Source organism: Polypterus senegalus, chromosome 12 (genome assembly GCF_016835505.1).
Source record: "Polypterus senegalus isolate Bchr_013 chromosome 12, ASM1683550v1, whole genome shotgun sequence".
NCBI classification, from domain to species: domain Eukaryota; kingdom Metazoa; phylum Chordata; class Cladistia; order Polypteriformes; family Polypteridae; genus Polypterus; species Polypterus senegalus.
In genome coordinates, this window is record NC_053165.1 from 106,708,697 (window position 1) to 106,735,445 (window position 26,749).

The following is a 26,749-nucleotide window of genomic DNA, read 5'->3' on the forward strand; positions in this document are numbered from 1 at the left end:
GGATGTTAAAAACCCTGACTAGAAATCCAAAGGGCCAAGAAAACTCTTTATAAAATGACAGGTTTATTTACACAAAAACATTCTGCAATACACCAAGCTGCAAAGAGCACAAAGGAATTGCCTGAACTGACAAAGCAATCCACAGTAAACAAAGTCTCAATACAGAATCCAATGTCGTAGTCGAAAACTGGGTACAGGTTCAAAAAATCTGGAAAACACAAAGGCAATAGCAAAGGGACAGTAATACAAGAAACTCTCCAATCCTTTGTGTGTTTCAAATCAACCACCAGAAACTATGGAAAGCCCTCCCATAATTAGGGTGGAGGGCTGTTCCTGGCAGTGATTGGCAGGTGGCCCCGCCCCTTGAGAACCACCCACAAATCACATGGGGTATAGCCTAGATCAGTGATGGCGAACCATTTAGAAACCAAGTGCCCAAACTGCAATCCAAAACCCACTTATTTATCGCAAAGTGCCAACATGGCAATTTAACCTGAATACCACCTAAAACTGAACACCAGCATAACCAAGGAGCTGGTGGTGGATTTTAGGAGGCCCAGGCCCCTCATGGACCCCGTGATCATCAGAGGTGAGTGTGTGCAGAGGGTACAGACCTATAAATACCTGGGAGTGCAGCTGGATGATAAATTGGACTGAACTACCAATACTGATGCTCTGTCTGTCTATCTATCTACTGAGCTTTTAGTTTAGAAAAGCAACTCATACATTAACATCTTTTGTCTTAAAAGACAAACATAATAGCGGAGCTTTCAATGATACAAACAACTTTTTGTTGAAAGGTAAAAGTTTGCATTCTGTATGCTTTTGAACAATTATTGTGCTTTTTGCTGTTGTATGCATGCTGATAATTTGTCTAACCTTGGCTCATACTTTGTAAGTCTGAGAGCAACACATGCAGCACTCAGGTCATCTGTTAGTCTGTTTCTGGTGTCAGATTTGATTTAATTCAAAGCTGAAAACAGCTGCGCACAAGCATAAGATGTTCCAAACAAAGTAAGGAAAGCAATCTCAAGTGCCTTCATTGACTTAAGATTATTTGGCAGAGAATTCCACACTTTAAGGATTTCATTTTCATAACTAACTGTGCTGTCCTTTGTCATCCCTTCGATCCTCTCAAGTGTTTCACGCAGGTCTTCCCTATTAAGCTCCCCCCCAAAGCTTCCATTATATATTACGGGTCGTGGATCAGGTGTGGCGATTAGCAACTCCCGGCAATAATTACAGATGCGGACGACTCCTCACCTGTGTGCTTAAGCGAGGACTGCCCGCATCACAAAGCTCCCGGAAACCGCTCCGGCCACTCTACCATAACCCCTTTAAGCGAAGTGCGGCAATTATCTGTTAAAACTGGCCTTTTCAATTTTGAGCTGTGGACCCGCTATACCACATCCCCTCCAACCCCACCATGAGAATCACATGCTCAAAAGTCTGCAGTCCGTGCCGCACCCTCAAGCAGCATGTGTGCCGCCCGCCTTACCCCAGACAGGAGAGGAAGGAAGCGCTCCCATTGGGCTGCTGGGCAGAGGGGCGGGTGATGTGAGAAAAGTCCTCCGGTGCGCGTGAAGAGGGGGAGCGGTGAGGGGAGCAGCCTGGCCCTGCATTCCTCTGGCTTTATAGTAACGAACTCTGTACTCGGGCGACGCCGTGCGTGCCCACTGAGCGGGCTCTGAGTGCCCCCTTTGGCATGCGTGGCATAGGTTCGCCACCACTGGCCTAGATCATTTCCCTTCGCCAACCCACACATAGAAAAATGTACATAATAAATAATTAATACAAATGAATACAAATAAATGGCATAAAATTAAACAAAACAATCAAGAAACACCACTTTGAACACCAGACCGGGGGAAATGCTGTGTGAAACATGACAGTAACCAAGTGCATCCCAGGACTTAAGGACATGTAACACTCTGACAAAATCAAAGCATTAAAGCTGTTTAGTCTCATGCAGAGGAGGCTGCATGGAACCAAATGCAGGTTCTCAAAATTCCCAGAGACACTGATGAATTGGGTCCAGCAGAATTCTTTCAACTAAACAGCAAATCATGAACCGGAGGATACCAGTGGGAATTAAGTGAAAGTGCATTTAGTCCTGAAGCCAGGAAGTTCTCCTTTACTCAAAAAGTTGTGAGAATCTGGAACAAACTACCAAGTAGAAACTTTGATAACCTTTAAGAAGTGTCTGGATGAGCTATTGGGACAGTTTAGTTATGCCTGATGGACTGAATGATCTTCTCTCATTTGTCAAATTTCTTGTGTTCTTATGTTTAATGAAGCCTTCTGTAAAAGTATGAGCTTTACCTGCAGTTACTGGCTGGAGGGTATAGTTGGCAGAATATTTCTTCCCATTCTTTAGTAAAACTACACAACTGTAAGTTCCCTGCCACTTGCTAGGAGGACGTTCACCGACTAGGATCTCCGTAGAGAGGGAGCCGGGCCCAGCGGACATGACATCTAAACTGTAGTTCTGAAACATCCAACCCACAGATTTGACCAGCAAGCGCTCCTTGTACAGGCAGTCCAGCTTCCACCCACTCTGGGACTCTCGAGCAAACACTTTAAAAAAGGCAAAAAATAAGGTCACCATTGTCATCTGCAGATGGCACTGTGCACTTTCTGAAGTTGATCAAGTGGTTACATTAGCTAAGGTGGAGACATTTGGGTTAACTGTAATTATCTTTGAACGATTTTGAGGAGCAGCTACACATTCCTATTTTGAAGTTAGTGGCAGTGGTGTAATGCCTTCCTGCCACAGTGTCCATTGGCAGCCTGGCTTTATCTGTACCTCTAAATTTTGTTTCATATTTGAATTGCCGGTGTAGTGTAGTGGAAGCAAGAATAGCTGTCTGGCCTTGTTTGCATCACATAAAGCTTGGTTACATAAGAGACGCAGGAGGCAAAAGCAGTTCAACAGAGTGCAGGACCAAAAAGGTGATTTGAGGACATTCTTGTTTACCTGATGGACTGAATAAAGATGGAGCCGACCAGAACATCTGTGAGATTCTCAGAACACAAGTTAGAGATATGGAAAGGAACAATGTCAAAACATCAAGCAGAGAAAAAAATAATGGATTGACCACTGGGGCGGGCGGCACAGTGGTACAGTGGGTAGCACTGCTGCCTCGCAGTTAGGAGACCCGGGTTTGCTCCCCGGGTCCTCCCTGCGTGGAGTTTGCATGTTCTCCCCGTGTCTTTGTGGGTTTCCTCCGGGTGCTCTGGTTTCCTCCCACAGTCCAAAGACATGCAGGTTAGGTGCATTGGTGATCCTAAATTGTCCCTAGTGTGTGCTTGGTGTGTGTGTGTGTGTGCCCTGCAGTGGGCTGACACCCTGCCTGGGTTTTGTTTCTGCCTTGCACCCTGTGTTGGCTGAGATTGGCTCCAGCAGACCCCCGTGACCCTGTAATTAGGATATAGCGGAATGGATAATGACCATTGGGGCTATTGATGTTGGATCTGCATTTTGACCAATAACAATTAATGGAAACAAGTAGGATATGGACATTGGAGGCTATTTGTTAGGTGTGTGCATGGGCCTCCTATGTAGAAGAGATTCAGAGAGCATCATTATGGTTTACCTAGAGCCTCCAAGACTGTGAGGTACCCAATGAAGATCCAGGAGAGTGTGGGGGGATTATGCTGCTGGTCATCCTGAGTGCCTGCTCCTCCCTTGGTTGCTGTATATCCTTATGGAAAGTGCCCTTGGACACTAAAATTCTTTGTAATAATGCCTTTGGTTTGATGAAACTATTTTTTGATGTACTAGCAGAGTCAGATGATTTGTAGCAAAGGCAAAGTAAGGATTCTGAAGTAAATGTTTTGTCAATACTACTGTACTAATAATAATCAAATGCAGAGCGTAAGTGCTATACAAGCCAGTCTAGTCAGCATAGGTATGCATACATCACAATATAGTGCTTAAGTGTTAAAGAGATACCTGACTCAAGGCTCTTCTCTTTTTATTTCTTTATTTTTCATTCTTCGCATTCTCCTTTGTAAATTGGGCTTTTGAAAGTGTTTATATACTTCTTCTCTTTGTAGTCGATTATTCTTTAAGACTAGGGGGCTTTGCCCTCTGCTCGCCTTGCTCGCCAACCTCCATCTAGGTGCTACGCACCACCCTCTTTGCGGTTCTACTGCTCATGTATGGGGATGCAGATATACAATTTAAACAGATTTTTATGTTCATGGGAATTGTTACATATGCATAATAGAACTATTTTACATTACAGCGAGTAATTAACCATATTAAAAAATAGTAAAATGTAATAATTTGAAAGTAAATTATGCTTCATGTTGCGTTAGAGTTATTCGTTGAGTAATATGATTTCATTCTGTTTGGATTTTGAAATTAACACGCAAATACTTTTTAAACTTACACTTGTACTATAAAATCTCATGGCCAAAGTCTCGTCTCGTGGGACTTGAAAAACTCTCTTGAAAAAAAATCTAATGAAAAAAGTCTTGTTTCATTGCAGGATTTTTTTTATATAATAGAGACAAGTATTTTGTGTATTTATGTTAAGTGTTTATTATTGTACTGAATGTAAAAAAGGCAGACATTTAAAAAAACTTTAGAGGATCAGGGGAAAGAATTGAGACAAAGATAAAGCAAAGGTCAAGACCAAGTCAAAGCGCAGAGCTTATTTCTAGAATTAGTCACCAAATATCAAAAGAAGTGCAAGTTGCTAAGTTTTGTCCAATCTCGGATATAAAGTGGCTATCAAGAAGAACTTTTAACTCTTCATCAATTGGCCCCAGATGTTGTAACCCTAAAGGCCACATCACATCCCTGGCAACCAGTACCAGCATCCTGATCACCAAATCCACAGAATAATGGCAGCCATCATCAAAACAAAATGGCATGTGAAGAGATGTTAAATAAAAGTAAACTTCTAAACAAAGTTATTTTGTTATTATCAAGATTACCAAGAAAATGAGCACAGAACTGAATTCCTTAAGTACTGTGTTGGCCAGCCAGCACCCTTTCCCAGCCAGGGTGCCTTCTTAATGGAAGGATGGGGGAGAATGCATACTCAGGGTATTATCCCTCCCAGATTGCTAAATAGCCACCCACCTGGGATGTTGTGGAAACACAAATTCCCACAGGGTACGCTGGGAGATGTTTGGTGGCTCAGCCCTGTTGGGTTCTGAGGGTTGGCCAGGGTGTGCTGCAGGTACTGCTGATCCCTACTTTGGACCAGGCTTATGGGACACCGGAAGTACACCCGGGTGCAGTATTGAAGAAGCTGGCTGCCACCACATCAGGAGCCAGAGTCAGGAGGTGGAGAACAATGTTTGCTCTGGGGAGTGGAGAAGTCAGAGAGAGACAGAGAAAGAAAATAAAGCATTGGTATGTGCTGTGCTTATTGTGTATGTCCTTGTGGCTGGGTGGGAAACGCTTACTGAAGAATTTCCCACAATAAAACTCTCTACTGCTTTTATACTGGTGTCTGAGACTGTGTCGGGTTTGGGGACCTGGAGTGCCCCCTTCAGGCTACAGTATAAAAATCTCAGAAATGGCACCTTGATGATTTTTATAGCTCAAGAAAAGTGTGGAAAAAAATAAAAAAAAAACTCCATTCATAACAATTCTTTTAATATTTGTTCTTTGAGTTATGCTTCTTATGCTACGTATGTTCAACCATGTGGGGGTGGGACCCTGTAATGTGGCAGTAGAAGAGTACTTCATCATACGTCATCAAAAGGTCACCATTTTGGTCTCATCTTTATTTGAGATTGCATATACAGTAACTACACTTCTCTAGCTGTTTTATTATTTTATAATATTGTTTTTCATTGACTTCCTGTTGACATATTTTTGGTACAGCCTTCTGACTTGTATTTTTGATTCTCACTGAAACATTTTCAGATTCATATTATAGTCTGTTGGTTACAATCCTTTCTTGTGTCTTATCTCCTGATTCTTAACTTCTTATTTGTGCTATTTTTTCCACCTGTAGCACAACTTTGATGTTTTGTGACAATTGTTATTCTGAGTCTTTTGAGTGGTCAAATCCACCTCAATATAACATAAATGCCTTTTACAATTTTGCATTTGTGATTTGTATATTTACAGGCAAGTGGACTGTCACAGAATTGACTGAAAGTCTCTAATCTAAAGGTAATTCAAACTGAGCCTACTGTACTTTGCATGTGGGGTAATGTAGATATTTTGGTCACCCATTACACTAAGTAGGAGTGATCCCAGTGACATTCCTCATCTCTGTTCCAGGGTTCATTTTATAGCAGACGACAGATTGAATCAAGTGACCTGGGGGTGCTCAGCATGGCTTTTTATTAAGTTTTCTACCTCATAGACATTGAAAAGATTTACCTTGGACTACAGTTAGTCGGTAATTGAAGGTGGAAACGTCATTTCCTGTGAACACTTCGCATTTGTAGATGCCGCTGTCCTCAAGGGCTGGAGTCAACAGGAAGGAGTAATTACCTGACTGGGTTGGGTCAGCATAAGCCATTCGTAGATTAGAACCTTTGCTGTTGTTTAGTGTCCCCCTCCAGAGGTCCACCTCGAAGATGAGTTCTATAGCCGTTGAATCAGGTATTTCCCAATAGAGAAAGATATAGTCCAAATCTCCTGAAGTGTGGCATGGAATGATCACATCTGAACCGGCAGTGACAGCATGGTGTTGTGAATCTCCTATGGAACAAGAATGGGAAGTCATCAACCTTTAGACTGCCTGAATGTGACAGCTAGAGGAGGAGAATAAAATCTGAAGCAGGCTGATGCTAGCATGCAGAATCTGATCTTTCCAAAACTATCCAAAAGTAGAGCATTTTAGATGACTGTTGTATCAGAAATAGCAGTTCACACACGTGTAATGCTCAACTATCTTTTCTTTATTTTACATCCACACCAACAACCAATACTTCCATTTTTCCTCCTAAAGCCCCCCATATCCGCTTCTGCACAGACATGACTTTCTGTTTTTAGTGTAAGTTCAGATCCTTTAAATTAGTACAACTCATATGTATTATTATTATGTTCATTTTATATTCCACTATTTTACATGTGCACAGTGCACGTATGCATGCATTCGTAGCTAAGCATCAGAGTACTGTACACATTTAATTGTTTATAAACTGTACACTCACTGAGCATATTATTAGGAACACCTGTACACCTGCTTATGCATGCAGTTATCTAATCAGCCAATCACGTGGCAGCAGTCCAGTGTATAAAATCATGCAGATACAGGTCAAGAGATCCACTTAATGTTTACATTAAATGCCTGAGTGGGAAAAAATGCGGCCTTGGTTTTGATTTTTTGATTTTGACAATGGCATGATTGCTGGTGCCAGATGGACTGATTTGAGCGTTTCTGTAACCGTTGATCTCCTGGGATTTCTACACACAGTACCCTGTAGAGTGCACTCAGAACAAAAAGCATCTAGTGAAAGACAGCTCTGTGGACAGAAGCACCTTATTGATGACAGAGTTCAGAGGAGAATGGCTACACTGGCTGGAGCTGACAGAAAGGCTCCAGTAACTCAGATGACAACTCTGTACAACTATGGTGAGCAGAAAAGCCTCACAGAATGCACAACATGTTGAACCTTCAATCAGGTGGGCTACAACAGCAGAAGACCACATCGGGTTCCACTCCTGTTAGCCAAGAGCAGAAAGATGAGACTGCAGTGGATACAGGATCTCCAAAACTGGACAGCTGAAGACGCAAAAAACATACCCTGGTCTGATGAATCTCGATTTCTGCTGAGGCACACAGATGGAAGGGTCAGAATTTGGCTCCAACAGCATGAATCCATGCAACCAGCCTCCCTTGTGTCAGCCATGCCTTGTTGTTTAACAATGGTGCAATTCGCAGTGGAGCCTCCATGTTCATTTGACCATGGCTTCAACTAGACTAACAACACTACATGTGTGTGTTCACACTACGCATAAACCATTGTGAACATGTTGTATCATGTCAGCTTCTATCCATCACAGTTACCTTGTAATTCACTAATTGCCTTTACTTTTTGATTTACCCTCATATTTTGAAGGATGTTTAAAAACTTTTGAACAGGGATCAATTTTAGTGTCGTTTGTGTACTGACTACCTGGGGTGAGGCCATATCAGAGCTGGCCAAGGAAGGCTCCAGCACGGTTTATGGGTCTTTTTGAGGCTTATTACCCCTTTTCTCATATTTGCATCACCATTTCACAACAATGCGCTTTTCCCTGACCCCACTGGTTTTCTTTTCCTGCTCTAAAACATGTGTGTGCATGTCCAAAAATGGGACCCATGATAAATATAGAGTTGGTTACTGCCTTGAACCAAGCGGTGATGATATAGTCTTCGGCCCCCTGTAGAGCTAAAAGTAGATTAAGCAGGTGTGAAATTGTCGTGTGTTATGTAATGATCTGTAGCTGGGGTGGGGTGAATGCCGTCTTACCCCTGTTAACAGAGCAGCACACAACCTACAACACGACTTCACTCTCATCTGAAGCACATTGGTCTTTTGATTCATCCAGATCTGCCACTAGAGGGGGCTGTAGCTATGAAACACATGGTGGGACCTGAAGTAAGAATACACCCACCTTTCCAAAAGTATACTAAGAGGAAGCCATCGTTGAATGCAATAAACCACAAGAGTTCATTTAAATAGTATGCCCATTTTACTGCTTAAGTATAAAGAATGATGGTCTCAGGGGTGAATATAGAGCAACGTTCAAGATGGCAGTTTGCAGGCTGGGGTGATGTGGAGTTCCAGATGCTCTCTTACACCCAGTCCCACAACTTGCATATGTCTGATCCCGTGTCCACTCAGACAGTGTTACCCTTCGATGACAGAAGGCCTTTTATGCAGCTTCTGATGGGAAGGAGCTACATGGTTAATTGTTCTTCCCTCCAGTTTTCTTCAGCTTTTGTGATTGGCATACAGCAGGATAGACATTTCTTTTTGCAAGCAGTTAGATTTTAAAGGAAGTGGCACACACACGTCAGATCATAAGCTTTTTTGTGAAAGTATGGTAAAGCATGTGGGGTTTGGTCATTGTCTCTTCTCAAGAATTCACTCAGGACGATGCCCCCTACCTTCTGCAGGACTCAGCCTTTGGATTACACAACTCTCTCAGCCAGTGAAGCTACAGGAGAACTTCTTTATTAACAGTGGCCAATCGGTCATCTAACTGCAAGGGCACCTCTTCCTCAGCAGCAGGCTCGCCACTCGCCCTTCGAGTGGACGAATCCTGGTCATGTTACCATTTGTCTCTATAAATTACAGAAGATAAACTATGTCCATTGTGTTCTGCAGGACAGAGAAGTAAAATATGACAATGTTCATTGTGGACCACCAGGGAAGCCGCCAGGAGACTTTCCTTCAATACTGCTCACAAGTCTCATCTGCAGTGGAGCATTATTGTTTTGAAGCGTCACTGCACTGCACAGCATTTATCACTGAAGATAAAATGACACTCCCACGATGAGATGAAAATTGCTGGGTAAGAAACCAGTATTATCATAGAGCATGGGAACTGAAAAGACACGACCACAATTAAGTATGAAGCAGTGAGGGGGATGGCTGCTTCTAAACTGGATACCGATGGAATGCTATGATAAGAAATTTGTTGAAAAATACAAGTCTGTTTAAAGTGCTCACATCCAGCAGTATTTCACTTTGATCAAATGGCTATGCAATGACTGAAAGGCAGTTTCAAAATTGCTGAATCAAAGCACACTGCAAAACAACATCTCTTTAAATCAAACAAGGGCATTTTGTACCTGTAAATTATTCTGTATAACAGCAGTGCTGCCCGATTTGCTCCAAAAGATCTAATAATAGTTTTTCTGTTGTCATTTGTTTCAAATGGCAAAGCAGTACCGCAAAAAGTAGCATCATATTAGGAGAATCTTTCTCTTTTAAACGTTCACTGCATTAAAAGACCAGACCTGCCATGTTTAAAAAAGTGGTAGCTCTGAAATGTTGCTATCGAGAAGCCTTATTGATAGATTTGTGATAAACTTACACTACTTAGTCACAGCAAATGATGTTAATAGCTAATGCAAAGAATACTTCTCTGATCAGGTTCATTTCAAGAAATAAATCCACCCTAATAAAAGGAAAGGGGTCTGGTTGCTATGTCTCTGCTATCCAACAATCACTAGCAATGCTTTTACGAATCCTATAACCAAATGGCACTTAGCAGGGATGCAGTAACCGGATGGACACACTGAACGTTAATGTAGAGGTCTGAGTTGATTACTTACATTTCAGCCCAGTCCTAGACAGGTAGCACAACTAGCAAATAAATAAATAAACAAATAAAACTGAAAACTGTTAATTTTTATTCCCTGTTGACATGTGATTATCTGTAAGTAGTTACCTCAACTTCACTGTGTCTCTAATTTGCACTGTATAGAGAAAGGGTAATTCTAAAGTAAATTTTGGAAAGCCCCCTCAGAGATGCTCATGAGAGGTACATTTCAGAATGGTAAATCCCTGGAGAGAAGTCCCTGACTTGCCTTTACTACGATCACCTTTAATTCTAATTGAAACGCCAGCCTCAGCATCACCTTTGAGATGGACACCTCAGGTTTGGACTCCGGGAGGTAGACCGCTGAAGTGAGTTTGAACTTTGGGCTCACTCTTTGAAGCAGCTCGTGGTGCTATACACCTGCTAAATTTAACATCTGATCCATCCATCATCCAACCCGCTATATCCTAACTACAGGGTCACGGGGGTCTGCTGTAGCCAATCCCAGCCAACACAGGGCGCAAGGCAGGAAACAAACCCCAGGCAGGGCACCAGCCCACCGCAAGGCACACACACACACACACACACACACACACAATCACACACTGCAGGGGTGGGCAAAGTCATTCCTGGAGGGCTGCAGTGGCTGCAGGTTTTTGTTCCAACCCAGTTGCTTAATAAGAAGCACTTCTTGCTCTAGAAACACTTTTAGTTGTCTCTCTCGTTAAGATTTTGAACCCTTATTGCTTATTTTAGTCTTAAACAGCTGCATTCTCGGTTTTTAATTACTCCTTATTAGCAATAAGATGCAAATGACAAAAGAAACCAGCAGTTATCCATTTTGCTTGTTACCCTTTACAGCTGTGTGTATTTATCGTGCACTATTTGGTTTAATTAAATACTTGGAAGAAAAAAAGAAGAGAAAAAAGTGAAGGACTGAGAATTACCCATCCGTTTTACACTTCAAAGTATTCGGATGATATCCTTAGAATGGAAAAAAAATCCAGGATATGAGAATGACTTGACATGGCAGAGTTAAAGCACCAACAAGCCATGAAATGTAATTATTGGCAAGGATTGCTTTCTAATTAAGCAACTGGGTTGGAACAAAAACCTGCAGCCACTGCGGCCCTCCAGGAATGACTCTGCCCACCCCTGCACTAGGGACAATTTAGAATTGCCAATGCACCTAACCTGCATGTCTTTGGACTGCGGGAGAAAACCGGAGCACCCCGGAAGAAACCCACACAGACACTGGGAGAGCATGCAAACTCCACGCAGGGAGGACCCGGGAAGCAAACCTGGGTCTCCTAACTGTGAGGCAGCAGCGCTACCACTGCACCACCGTGCCGCCCTTAACATTTGATGAAGCTCCAAAATTAAGAACAGCACAGTAAGGATGAGACAATTAACAACAAAACAATTAGACACACACTTAACAACAAAAAGACAAGAAACATTGGTGATAACTGAACAGGAGAAGTGGACATGAGGAGTGGCCTACCATAGGTGATCCTCATGGGGCTGACTCCGGTACCTTAAGATAGGAGAAAAAAATAAAATAAAATGTCAGTAAATGCAGTATTCATCTTTTCTTGTTCCCTAATCATTTTTTTCCTTTGAATGGTCACAGTAGTTTCAGATACAAGGCAGGAAGCAACCCAAGATGGAGCACCAGTCTGTCATAGGGTACACATACACTCAAACACACAGGCTTAATTACGCATTTGGAAACCCCACAGAAAAGCACAGAAACTGGAACCGGAATTGAAACAGAGTCCCTCAAGCTGTGAGGCAATGGTGCCGACTACTGCATTATTGCGCCATGCACCATTGTGCCACTGTCCTGGGTATGACGTTAATCTGCCTCCAGCCCTGCAAACAGGACCTCCAATTTACAGGGAAAACCTGGGGGTCGGTGACAGGATTGGCACTCCAGCCACCTTAAAAAAACTCTCACTGTTCCAGTGTGGTGCTGAGGTGTCACCCGCTTCACTCGGGTCCCAATCCAGGTGGTTCGTCATGTGGTGGGTGTGGCATTGTGCTGTCAGAGGATACTCCCAACCTCTCTCTCACCCAGTGGAGAGTGGAAAATCTCACTTTAACCATAATAAACAAAACCCAGATCTGAGTCTTCACCGAAACTTACCTCTGTTAAGTAAAGCCAATGTCACATTACTATCACCATGCTTCACTGTGGAAATAGTGTTCTCTGGGAGATGGCAAGTGTTGGATTTGCGCTACACGTGGTGATATCCACAATGGCCAAAAAGTTCAATTTTAGCTTTAGACTTTTTAGAGCAGAGAACCTTCTTCCATGTGTTTAGGGAGTCTGCCACATGCTGTTGGGAAAACACCAAATGTGTTTTCTTATTGTGTTTTTAAGCAATGGATTTCTTCTGGCCAGTCTTCAATAAAGCCATGTTCGGTTGAGTGCTTGGTTTAAAGAGGTCCTATGGACAAATTTTCCCATCTCAGATATGGATCTTTGCAGCTCATTCAGTTATCCTCACTGCTTCACTTATTGATACCCTTCCTGCCTGGTGTGTGAGTTTTGGTGGGTGGCCTTCTCTTGTCAGGTTTGCAGTGCTGCCATATTCTTTCCATTGTTGATAAACTCATTTAAATGTAACATTCTCAATCCACTGGACTAATTTCTTTCCTAATTTTAAAGACATGTCCTGAAAATGCTCAGCCCTTTGAATCTTTCTTTATGATTTTTTTCCCCACAGATTTAATGGTGCTCCATGGGGGTATTCAAAGCCTACCCTGATCCATAATTCTCCACAACTTTGCCTCTGACCTATTTGGAGTGCTCCTTGGTCTTCATGTTGCTGGCTTAGTGGTGTTTCACAGTAAGGGACCTATTGGAACAGGTCAGCTTATGCAGACACTTTGATTGGACACAGATAGACCTTAATTAACCAATTATGAGACTTCTGAAGTTAATTGGCTGGACTAGATCTTATTTAGAAGTTCCATAGCAAAGGGGATGAATACATATGCACGCACAACTTTTCAGTTTTTACTTGTTTGTATATATATGTTACAGGCAATGTATGAAAGACAGGCATTGTATAGAATGCATTTTTGGGCAAAGTATGAAATTTCCAAATTACTAGGCATTGTATGTAATACCTACTGTAGGCATTATACAGAATGACAAATGCTATTTAGGCAAAGTATTAAAAGAGAGTCATGAAAAGGCTTTTATTGAAAAGACGTTTTTGAAAATGAAAGAAATGCAAAATAAAGTACAGGACTTTCTTATTGATGAAAACAAGAGAAAATAAAATATGAACCTACTTGTTGCCACGTGACATTAGAAACGTCATTAACGGGAGTATTTTATACTTTGACGGTTTGTCTTTTGGCATTGCATAGAATGCCTAGGAAATGTGTGACATATTAATCGTTTCATATTTTGCCGTCCAATGTTCGGCATTCTATATATTGCCTAGGGATTCTATACAATGCCTGCCTTTCATACATTGCCGGTAACATATATATACAGTGGGTACGGAAAGTATTCGGACCCCCTTCAATTTTTCGCTCTTTTTTATATTGCAGCCATTTGCTAAAATCATTTAAATTAATTTTTTTCCTCATTAATGTACACACAGCACCCCATATTGACAGACAAAAAAAGAATTTTTGAAATTGTTGCAGATTTATTAAAAAAGAAAAACTGAAATATCACATGGTCCTAAGTATTCAGACCCTTTGCTGTGACACTCATATATTTAACTCAGGTGCTTTCCATTTCTTCTGATCATCCTTGAGATCACCTTCATTTGAGTCCAGCTGTGTTTGATTATACTGATTGGACTTGATTAGGAAAGCCACACACCTGTCTATATAAGACCTTACAGCTCACAATGCATGTCAGAGCAAATGAGAATCATGAGGTCAAAGGAACTGCCTGAAGAGCTCAGAGACAGAATTGTGGCAAGGCACAGATCTGGCCAAGGTTACAAAAAAAATTCTGCTGCACTTAAGGTTCCCAAGTGCACAGTGGCCTCCACAATCCTTAAATGGAAGACATTTGGGATGACCAGAACCCTTCCTAGAGCTGGCTGTCTGGACGAGCTAAACTACCAGGTGAGAAGAGCCTTGGTGAGAGGTAAAGAAGAACCCAAAGATCACTTTGGCTGAGCTCCAGAGATGCAGTCAGGAGATGGGAGAAAGTTGTAGAAAGTCAACCATCACTGCAGCCCTCCACCAGTCAGGGCTTTATGGCAGAGTGGCCTGTCAGAAGCCTCTCCTCAGTGCAAGACACATGACAGCCCGCATGGAGTTTGCTAAAAGACACCTGAAGGACTCTGAGATGGTGAGAAATAAGATTCTCTGGTCTGATGAGACCAAGATAGAACTTTTTGGCCTTAATTCTAAGCGTTATGTGTGGAGACAACCAGGCACTGCCCATCACTTGTCCAATACAGTCCCCACAGTGAAGCATGGTGGTGGCAGCATCATGCTGTGGGGGTGTTTTTCAGCTGCAGGGACAGGACGACTGGTTGCAATCGAGGGAATGCGGCCAAGTACAGGGATATCCTGGACAAAAACCTTCTCCAGAGTGCTAAGGACCTCAGACTGGGCCGAAGGTTTACCTTCCAACAAGACAATGACCCTAAGCACACAGCTAAAATAACGAAGGAGTGGCTTCACAACAACTCTGTGACTGTTCTTGAATGGCCCAGCCAGAGCCCTGACTTAAACCCAATTGAGCATCTCTGGAGAGACCTAAAATGGCTGTCCACCAACGTTTACCATCCAACCTGACAGAACTAGAGAGGATCTGCAAGGAGGAATGGCAGAGGATCCCCAAATCCAGGTGTGAAAAACTTGTTGCATCTTTCCCAAGAAGACTCATGGCTGTATTAGCTCAAAAGGGTGCTTCTACTAAATACTGAGCAAAGGGTCTGAATACTTAGGACCATGTGATATTTCAGTTTTTCTTTTTTAATAAATCTGCAACAATTTCAAAAATTCTTTTTTTGTCTGTCAATATGGGGTGCTGTGTGTACATTAATGAGGAAAAAATAATTTCAATGGTTTTAGCAAATGGCTGCAATATAACAAACAGTGAAAAATTGAAGGGGGTCTGAATACTTTCCGTACCTATTGTATCTTATATATAAACATCGATGCGTGGAAATGTCTGTGTGTGTCTGTCTGGCCCAGAAATGCAAGGCTACAGCATGAAGCTCAAAGAGCTGGCAAGTCACCCCCAAGTTCACAAGTCAGAAGAAGAAAGAAGTATAAGGCTACAGCATGAAGCTGAAAGAGAAAGTGAAAAGGCCGTGGAAAGACAAACGAGAGAGAAAGTTGCTTAGCCACTGATAGACAAGGGAAGTCGGGAACATCCGCAAAACAAAAGCGTTGATTTTGCATTCTAATTTTCTTGTTACGATTTCAATAGTTTCTAGGAGCTTACATAGCTTATATATATATATATATATATATATATATATATATATATATATATATATATATATATATATATATATATATACACAGGTCAATTATTTTCATTCCACTTCAACAAAATCTGTGTTAGTTCCTGAATGTAATTTGACAAAACAGGACAAACACAGAGAGGGTTGAATAATTTTGCAAGGCACTGTACATATGCATAAATGTTAATCTGAAAACCTACCTTGAATGAATGTTTTGTATTAATCTAGACTAAATTTATACTATAGAGAACTAAATCTGTTAAGAAATAATGATCATAATACAGTTGTCAGGTGTCACACATGTGCGCATGGGAGGCAGCTAAAGGGCTTGAGTGAAGGCAGTTCTGAGGCATGCCGGGAGCTGGCAGAGTTCACTGACTCTTTTTCTCTCTTTTCTGTAGACCATTCCCGGGAGATTCCATCTGGCTCTCTTGACGTCACTTCCGGGACCGGGCCAATGGAAGGAGACTTTACCGGCTCCGGCCCCTGTGATGTCACGTCCGGGCTCGAACCAATGGCTTAAGAACATTATGACCTGACTTCCTGTCTTCCCTTTTAAAAGCCTGTCCCTCTTCCCTAAATCCCCAGTGCTGTTAATTTTCATAAAAAATGACTTTGCAGCCAGGATATTGGATTATACAGGCGGCTCCCCCAAACTTTTATCTGAGTATGTCTCATTACTGTGACACAGGATATAAAACAAAAAAAAAGCATTTCATTGCATTTATTTTAGTTCAGTTACCATTGTTTTGAATTCGGCACTAAAGACATCACCCGCCCTGCTATTGTGAAGTTTGTTTGCTAAGATGCTGCAAGTCTCTAGATTAGAACATTAGAACACTAGAACACTCTAGACGAGAACAGGCCATTCAGCCCAACAAAGCTCACCAGTCCTATCCACTTATTTCTTCCAAGAAAACATCAAGTCGAGTTTTGAAAGTCCCTAACGTCTTTACTGTCCACCACACTACTTGGTCTCTTATTCCAAGTGTCTATCGTTCTTTGTGTAAAGAAAAACTTCCTAATGTTTGTGCGAAATTTACCCTTAACAAGTTTCCAACTGTGTCACCGTGTTCTTGGTGAACTCATTTTATAATAACACTCTCGATCCACTGTACTAATTCCCTTCATAATTTTAAGCACTTCAGTCATATCACCTCTTAATCTTCTATTGCTTAAACTGTATAGGCTGAGCTCTTTTAATCTTTCCTCATAATTCAACCCCTGTAGTCCTGGAATCAGCCTAGTCGCTCTTTTCTGGACCTTTTCAAGCGCTGCCATGTTCTTTTTGTAGCCGGGAGACCAAAACTACACACAGTACTCCAGATGAGGCCTCACCAGTGCGTTATAAAGGTTGAGCAGAGCCTCCTGTGATTTATACTCCACAGATCATGCTATATAACCTAACATTCTGTTAGCCTTCTTAATGGCTTCTGAACACTGTCGGGAAGTTGATAGTGTCAAGTCCACTATGACTCCTAAATCCTTCTCATAAGGTGTACTAACATTTTTACTTCCTATGTGTAATACTTTACATTTACTGACATTAAATTTCATCTGCCACAAATCTGCCCAAGCCCGTATGCTATCTAAGTCCTTCTGTAATGATATAACGGATTCCAAATTATTTGCTAATCCACCTATCTTGGTATCATTTGCAAACTTAACCAGCTTGTTACTTATATTCCTATCTAAATCATTTATATACAGTATAGTAAAATTAGCAGCAACCCTAGCACTGACCCCTGTGGAACACCATTCTTAACATCGGCCACTTCTGATGAGGTTCCTTGCACCATCACCCTCTGCTTCCTGTGTCTGAGCCAATTCTGTACCCATCTACACACCACACCCCGAACACTTCTTTTAATTTGATGCCCAATCTCTAACGTCAGGGGTCAGTGCTAGGGTCGCTGCTATTTTTAATATATATAAATGGTTTGGATAGCAATATAAGTAACAAGCTGGTTAAGTTTGCAGATGATAACAAGATAGGTGGACTGGCAGATAATCTGGAATCTGTTAAATCGTCACAGAGGGACTTGGACAGCATACAGGTTTGAGCAGATTTGTCCGAGGTGAAATTTAATGTCACTAAATGTAAAGTATTACACATAGGAATTAAAAATGTTAGGTTTGAATATACAATAGGAGGTCTTAAAATTGAGAGTACACCTTATGAGAAGGATTTAGGAGTCATAGTGGACTTGACACTATCAACTTCCTGACAGTGTTGAGAAGCCATTAAGAAGGCTAACAGAGTGTCAGGTTATATAGTGCCTTGATGTGTGGAGTACAAGTCACAGGAGGTTCTGCTCAAGCTTTATAACACACTGGTGAGGCCTCACCTTGAGTACTGTGCGTAGTTTTGGTCTCCAGGGTATAAAAAGGACATAGCAGCACAAGAAAATGTCCAGAGAAGAGAGACTAGGCTGAGTCCAGGGCTACAGGGGATTAATTATAAAGAAAGGTTCAAAGAGCTGAGCATTTGCAGGACATGTGTTTAAAATTGGGAAAGAAATTAGTCCAGCGGATCGAGAATGTTACGTTTAAATGAATTTATCAACAACAAATGGACACAGCTGACACTTGTTAAGGGTAAATTTCACGTAAACATTAGGAAGTTTTTCTTTACACAGAGAACCAACCATTTAGTAGACACTTGGAGTAAGTGACCAAGTAGTGTTGTAGACAGTAGGACTTCATGGAATTTCAAAACTAGACTTGATGCTATTTTAGAAGATTTAAGTGGATAAGGTTGGCGAACTTTGTTGGTCTGAATGGCCCGTTCTTGTCTAGATTGTTCTAATGTTCTAATATTCTATTCCATTGTGTGGACCTCAGCATTCAGCATTACCTGTGAGCCTGTGTTAGGATATAGTGGGCTGACTGACTGACTGCATTCATCATTATTAAACTATGAGGAAGGTGAAGGCCCATTTGTTGTGCACCAATTTAGTTACCAAAATGACAGCACCTAGTTGTCCATAGTGTGGCAGTGGAGATGTTTCCACCCCATAACTTTCAGAAACGGAGCACCTTGGATGACGGCGTCCTAGGTGTCACCCAATGTACTGACCAGCTCTGCCTTTTCACCTCAAAGCCATTCAGTTCTAAACCTGAGCTGTTGCTGTTTCAATGTGCACACTTCCTAGCCAAATGTTTCTCCTGAGCAGTTGGTGGTTATGAGGAAGAGGAGGAGGTTGGGCGTATGTGCTGATGAAGCGAGTTGGCACACCTTATTGGTGTCATTTTTCAGATGATGACAATGTCAGAGGGCTTCACAATAATCGAAGGCAAATTGAAACAAACCAAGCACCAGCACCCCATTGTTTGATGCGAATGGTGTGTGAATGTGCACGTCTCACTAGTCACAGGAAAATAATAACACATATTAATAGTTAGGTAAGTTAATGTTAAGGAAAATTCTAACATGATCCTTCCAAATTTATTTATGCCAAAGATGCCACTGTACCAACTAATGTCAGTCAGGCTTTGGATGCAGCCTTCTAATGTAATCGTTATTGAGATGCTTCAAAAATGAAAGGAGAAAATTATAAAACAGACACCTTCTGAAATCAGTCCAAGAGAAATAGAAAAACCTTTTGTTATGAGATGCTCACTTTGAGAATTCATTTAATTGTTCTAAACAATCTATCATTCCCATTACTGATACACTGCTCCCAGTTTCCAAGTAATGTGGCTTTGGACAACACAGCGTCTTATAGAGTTTCATCAGTGCGACCCCTTATATACTGGCATGATGATTCATTCATATTCATGATTTGGATGCAAAGCTTAAACGAACATTATGCAAATCTCTCTTTTCTTCCCAGTTTTCTCTCTGACTTTGATTTTGGGTTAGCGATTAGGCTTTGGTGCAGAAGGTTTCATCTTCACAGTTTTGACTTATTTCTGGTTTTGACAGCACTTCACCCCAGAACACACATAAGCAGGATGTTTTGTTGGTAACAAGAAATTTGAATGCAAAGTTGGGAATTAGTCACTAGAAGAAGGTATGTGGACTACAAGATCTCCACCGGAAGAATGAGACTGGAGAGTGGCTTATTGATTTCTGTGAGCAAACAATGTCTTTATAGCAAATGTATGCTTTAAATAACCAAATGAGGGCTATACTGTACACGTGGAGCTCACCATTCAGCCTCTACAGGCACCAGATCAATTACAGCATTGGTCATGTTAGGTCAGAACATGTTTTGTTTATTTATTTCCTGAGAAGACATTGCCAGGAACAAACTGCATGACAAATCACCATCTTCTTAGATACACATTAAGCGAAAGAAAAAGTAATATACCCCAAATTTCGATCTGGAAGATAGCATTACTATTTTTAAAGATTGTGTGAAGAACTGTTTTGAGGCACTGAAACTCATCTATAGAGTGCTGGAATCTAAAAAGGTCATCAAAGATGAGCGTGGAAAGTCACAGAGAAGAAAGCTAAAGTGGACATCAGCTGACACAGAGGAAATAGCAATCAGGAGAAGGGAGGCAAAATGCCAGTAGAACAGAAAGCACATGAGAGAATTAAATAGAGGATTTCAAATGGGTGTTAGAAAAGATAAGGAGAAAAACAAGATTCGCTTTTGAAAAAATGAGACAGTTAAAGAGACAATTTCAACCTTGAATCAGAATCATGAAAGTTGTGGCTGGACAGACGGTAAACTAGGCTACCAAACATATACAGAAGAGTTACATTAAAAAGAGACAGCAATGTACAAGACAACTCTGAATGATGTTGGTTATGTGCACGAGCCAGTGGGCTTGGAATCTGCAGTTAGTTTAGCGTTGAATGGTCTTGATTGGCAGAATTCGCAGCAAACTTCCTGGTTCACCGGTAACTTAATTCATCATTTTTTTTTTGTTCTACAAATGTACCATGCAGCTGACTTTTGAAACTTTATTTTCCCACCACCCCATGAAGCTTTGTGAGACCAGCATGACAACAAAGAGCTATAACAGCCAATGTTGGATGGGGATGTCACTACCTGATCTGCACTAGCTGCCTGATTTGTGTCACACATGCATCCACCTCGTACTTTACAGGCTCTGACCAATCTGCTTTAAGCATGCGTGAGCAATTTACAGCAACGGTTCCCATACTGTGCTACTGGCCTACAGGGGCACCACAAAATATCTTTTGCAACCATAACAAATCCAAAAATAATTCAAAATATATAGAAATAATAATTATACTACCATTATAAAAACAATATCCAACTGTTATTCTAAGTTAAGTGTTTCTCCGGTGCTATGATCAGTTTTTTCATAACTCGTCATGCCCCGCATATTAGTGAAACAGAACAGTGAGGAGGGCACTGCCCAGATCCCCGCTCCTGACGTCAAGCTTCTCCCTCCCCTCAGCCCACAACCTCTGTCTCAGATTAGCGCAAATAAATCGCTCCTGCAAGCAAACTATGATACTTAGCTTGATAATAGAAGTCGCAAAATCAACCGGAATGTTCAAGCAAATTATAGAAAAAAACCCGATGTAAATCCTTTAAGTAGTTTTCTTGTTTGCTAGCTAAGCGGAGGTAATGTACACGCCCTGAGCCTGGTGTGTAAGTGAGGAAGGACCTGATCTAAATCTTTTAAGTAGTTCTCTCATGAAAAGCGGATAGACATACAGACAGACAGACAGACGTTGGAATTTATATATAGAGAGATAAATGACGTGCCACTGATGAGACTGCACAGTATTGTTTTGAGAACTAAATGAACTCATCCAGACGTTAGGGAACAAGCATAGATGCGTATGAATCACATGAATATAATAGGCTTGTTCCATTTATGATGCATGAACTAGTCAGGGCCAATCAACATGCGCAAAAGAAGTCACAAGGTCAAAATTTGTGTTTTCTGATTGGTGTTTGTCATCATAGTCAACTAATTCAGAAAATTGGCCTTTTTATCAACCATATGGTGCACCACAGAGAAGAACTAATTAAATACTTTTCTAAATATTTGTGATAATTCATGTTTAATTTTTTTTTATAACTAATCGCACCAAGCCACCAACTGCACACCGCAACTGTCAGGTATGTATTATAGAACTATAAACTATACTCTGGTTTAACTTGGGGTGCCGTGGGAAAATCTTGAAACTTTAAGTGTGCCATGAACAGAAAAAGGTTGGGAACGACTGATTTACAGGGCATACGACTGTGAGTGATATCACTACATGATTGGAGCTGCGTTTTATGAGAACAATAAATCTTTGTGATTAACTAGTAATTTTACAGAGTGCCTATGTAACATACAGCTACTTTTTTCCAAAAACCCTCCTAAGTGTTCAATTTACAAGTGAACATAAAGTAATAGTTTGTGAATATCACCTACAAAAAAAGCTTCACAGGTCCATTGAAAATCAATCAATTGACAATAAAATGTTTTTATTATTGGTACTTCAGTAAAATCAAATAAGCTTATGAAAAACAAAATTAAGCAAACATCCACCTTAATAAAAGGACAAGGGTCTGTGTGTCAATCTGATTGTTTTGTGTCTGTCATTCCAACAGATGGCACATCACAAACATTAAAACTTCTTTTATGAATTCCCTTACTAAATGTCTAATTTTTTCTTCATTCTATACATTTCGGACTATAAACATAATAGTAGGTCATGTCACTTCCAGAGATTCTCTGATAATTCTGCACTGATAAGGGACAGCCAAGGAACTGGTTATTTACTTTCACCGCAGCAAAGATCCTCTATGTCCGATCACTATTCAAGTATTGGATGTAGAGGTGGTCCACACCAATGACTGGATGGACTGCTCTCAGAACTCAGATGAACTATATAAGAATGGGCAGAGCAGGATCTTCTTCCTTAGGAGACTGCTTTCCTTTATTGTGGGAAGTGACGTCCTTCACATCTTCTACAACTCTGTGAAGGCCAGTGTGATTTTTCTACACTTTGGTGTGTTGGGCTGGTAACATCACTTAAAGAGAGGCCCACTGAGTTAACAAACTAATTAAAATGGCAGGCGTCAGCTCTAAATGGCATCTAACAGAGATTGGGGACAACTGAAGTTCTCTATCTATCTATCTATCTATCTATCTATCTATCTATCTATCTATCTATCTATCTATCTATCTATCTATCTGTCTGTCTGTCTGTCTGTCTGTCTGTCTGTCTGTCTGTCTGTCTATTTAAATTGCACATAACAAATAGCACTTCACAAACATTTGTAATAATAAAACTCATTGCATTTCTGATTACAACATATGGCACATCACAAAGCTTAACACTGCTTTTATAAAACCCATACCAAAAGGAATATAACAGAGACATATGCATTGAATTTGCATTCCAACAGATGGCACATCAAAAACATTTGTATTAATAAAATAATTTGCATTTGTCAGTCCAACAAATAGCGGATTACAAACAGTAGCATTGCTTTTCAAATCAAATGCCATACCAAATGGCATAAAACAGAGACATATACATTACATTTGTCATTCCAACAGCATATGTAGTGATGCATTTTATTACTACAAATTTGTGTGATGCACCATCTGTTGGAAAGCCAAATGCAATGCACTTTATTACTACATGCATTATAAAATACATTCCAATAGATGGTGCACTGCAAATGTTAACAATCAGGTCCACTTTGAGTACTTAGATTTCAACCTGTTTTAGACTGGCAGCACAGCTAATGATGTTACATTTTTATATCGAAATAGAACAAAGCATATCAATGAGCACAAAATCAGACACACTTCTAAGACAAATGTAAAAGAAATGATGGGCACATGCCATAAAGAACATCACAGTTTTCTAAAGAACAGCCTGTTCTTCTTTTAGATGCCAGCAGAGTGTTGTTGTTTACCGAGGCACGCAGCGGCCTTTCCAACAGCGAGAAAAACAAAAGTGGGATGCAACAAAGACAATAAGCCTGCACATCACAGCCTACTTTACTCTCTTTCAGACACACAAATGCTGCCTGGACAGCCTGGTGGCAATTTCTGAATTCACTATGTACACTGTATGTTTAATTTATATAATTTGAAAGCAAGTTTAATTATGCATTAAAATTCTCACACTCCTTCAGAAGGATTGCATGGTGTATCTACTTCTCAAATACTGTATTCAGAAAATAATTCAGGTATAATGTAATGCAAAAAAAACAAGCTACCTGTGAAGACGGCAGAAGCACGTTTTCCACACACATTAGCTGTGCCTATGCCTGGTGTTTCACCATGTTGCAGGTTTGTTGATGCGTTGCATCTCATTGTTCTTCGGCACTCATCTTAGTCAATCACTCTGTGCTAATATTTGGCATTATAAAATCAGTCTGATTCTTTATTTAATCAATTGACATTTCAAGGTTGATTTGGACTTTTTCAACATTTACCTTCCTTAAGCAATTCATTGTATTCAGTACCAGAGGCAGCGACAGGCCATTGCACCCAAATGGGGGGTCCAAAAATGTGACATAAAAAAAAAATGTGAGTCTACAAATGTCTTTCTCCCCGTTCAGCAGCGTAAACAGTTTTTATTGATCATACACTAAAACCTTAGAATTTGTGTATGTTGTGCACTGGCCGTGCATTAACACGGTGGGGCGGGTGCTTGAGGAAGGGGTCCCATAGCGAGCTTCACCCTCCCAGTTCACATCCCTTGCTTCTGCCACTGGAATAACCTGAGGTGTAGTGGAGGAAGCACTGATGAACAGACACAAGCAACAGTTAATGGCTCTTGGCGGGGTTATCTTTCTGACAGTCACCCTGACTAACTCCCAGGAGACACCCTGTGAAGTGTTTAAACTGCCTCATGGTATTTGCTGTCTTCGTGAGCTGTCCTTGCCCTGCTGTCAGTCTCGGCTTTCTTTTACAGAATGACTTCCACTTTTGTTTGGGTTTTGTTTTGGCTCTTGACACTTTGATTGTTAAACTTTGTTATTTTGCCAGTTTTTGACCGTGCTTCATCTTCTGGTCCCGTACTAAAAAATCACTGTTGCTTCTTCCTTCATCTAAGACTGATCAGACCCCAGCATTTGTGCAGCTGACTAACTAGCTACTTGCCCCCATTGCTTTACTCTACTAATCCACAGCCACCTTGGGCCTCTCTCCTCCACTTCAGTGGTGTTGCGAGTGGCTCTCCTATTCCTTTCTCCATCGATAAACAAATAGATGAGGGCTTTAGCTAAAGACCGAGCTGCAAACTGCCCACTTTCACTGGGAGACACCTTGCTATTCATCCAGCTTCCTGACAGGTTTTGATCAGCCTCTTATACTTGGCAGGCTTCCTTTCAAAGGCCTCTCCCAAGCATTCTTCCCAAAGGTCTATTAGCACCAAAGGTCCTGCCTGTTGCAAGGATGTGGACCAAAGTACAATATCTGGACTCAGGGTCATGGATACTATTAGCTTGGGGAACTTCAACTGTCACTTAAGATTCACCAACAGCTGCCATTTATTTGTGGAGGCCAGGTTGTCTGCTGAAGGCTTCCTGCCAATCTTCAGGCTTGACGAAGTGGATTGCCTGAGATGGGTCCAGCTGCAGACCTCCATAGCTCCACGATTCAGTAGTTCTGCTGGACAGCCAGTTGGATTGCAGGTTTTTGTCACTTGGATTACTTGACTTGAGTCAGATAACCCTCCCTCACCCTAATCTCAACCAGGTTTACAGCTGATTTATAATAAAAAGAAACAATCTCCTCAATGATGTGGAGCTCTGGAGGTCTGCAGCTAGAGCCATCCCATTGTTCCAGCAATTGCCTTTAGACCCATGTCATGCTTCCATCTGTGTCACCCCAATCCAGTGTCTTCAGGCAGCATCTCAGAATGTGCTCCGGAGTTCTTTGCTTTAAGCACATAAGGCAACCTGGTATCTCTGGCTTGTCCCATCTTTGTAGGTTAGATGGACTGGGTAGCAGGTTGTACATCGCCTGGATGAGAAACTTAATGCAGCTCTGTCCAGCTTAGCCCAGGTCACCTTCCTCCTTATCGCATTCTCCCATCTTGACCCAACACCTTGCTCCCTCATTCCCTTTGCCCTTTAGGTCTCTCCTCTTCAACTGCTGTTCTCACCTCCTCTTGGACCAGGCAACATTTCCCTTCCTTTTATCAGCATTAAGGTGAGCAGTGGAGAAGGACCCTAGTGCAGCTCGGCCTTGTCTCACCATCCCCGCCAGCCTTATGTGACACAGCCGCGCCTCAGCTTCCTTTGCTTGTATTTTTTACCTCAGATTTTGGTTTGGTTGCTACTTCAGCTTAATCTTCCACTTTCTACCCCTCTTTCTGTATTTTTGACTATACCTTTTCTCCAGGTCTCACTCTCTTCATTTCTAGCTTGCGAGAATAACAAAAGCTTAAAACAATTAAATAGAGTAGCTGATAATAACACAGACCTGTATGCCTACATTGATCTGAACACAAAGGGTGGGCTTCACCTGCCTGGCCCCCAGAACTGAGCAGCTGGCTTTGACATCTGCACAAGTCCCAAGGGATCAAGTCATAATTATTAACTGAAGAGAGAGGGGAAACACATACAACCCTGGCCCCAAATAACAAAACAATGTTCCTTAATATACTTAACGTTTTAATACAAATGTAAACAGAAAGGCAATAACAACAGAACTCCAAACGAGTTGACTAAAAGACAAGTCAAAGGTTAATAAAATCCAGTGTGTAATCCAATAAGCAGAATCCACAATCAATAGCAGAGTTCATCCACCAGAAAACCTTAAAGAGCCTTACAAACAGACACGTGAGGAAAAAACAGAAGTGAGAATGAATGCTTCAACCGGGCTCTGAATCATCTCTGTCCATGAGAAAGGCTGAGTGCAGTCCCTTAGCTGCCATATTATACACATTTATATTGCAAGGAGCATAAACAGAAGAACAAATAAATGCAAAATCAACATAATACAATAATAACAAGTAACTAATTAACAATCCACCATGATAAAATGGTAAGTATCTGTGTGTCCATCTGGTTGCTAAGTCTCTGTTATTCCAATAGATAGTGCATCAAAAACAAGTATAGCAATAAAATGCATTTCATTTGTCAGTCTAACAGATGGT

At 41.2% G+C, this 26,749-nt stretch overlaps 1 protein-coding gene across 3 annotated transcripts in view; it reads right to left on the reverse strand.

The window, feature by feature from the left end:
* The window catches only part of g6fl (g6f-like), a 66,358-nt gene that overhangs the window by 20,455 nt on the left and 19,154 nt on the right, over positions 1-26,749 (reverse strand). For 2 of the 3 annotated variants that reach the window (XM_039773161.1, XM_039773160.1), the window contains exons 4-6: positions 11,742-11,774; positions 6,356-6,679; positions 2,323-2,577 (exon numbers count right to left, since the gene is read on the reverse strand). In XM_039773161.1, coding sequence (XP_039629095.1) covers positions 2,323-2,577; positions 6,356-6,679; positions 11,742-11,774 — 612 coding nt within the window. The remainder of the gene's footprint in view (positions 1-2,322; positions 2,578-6,355; positions 6,680-11,741; positions 11,775-26,749) is intronic. The other variant, XM_039773163.1, reaches the window with a different exon arrangement.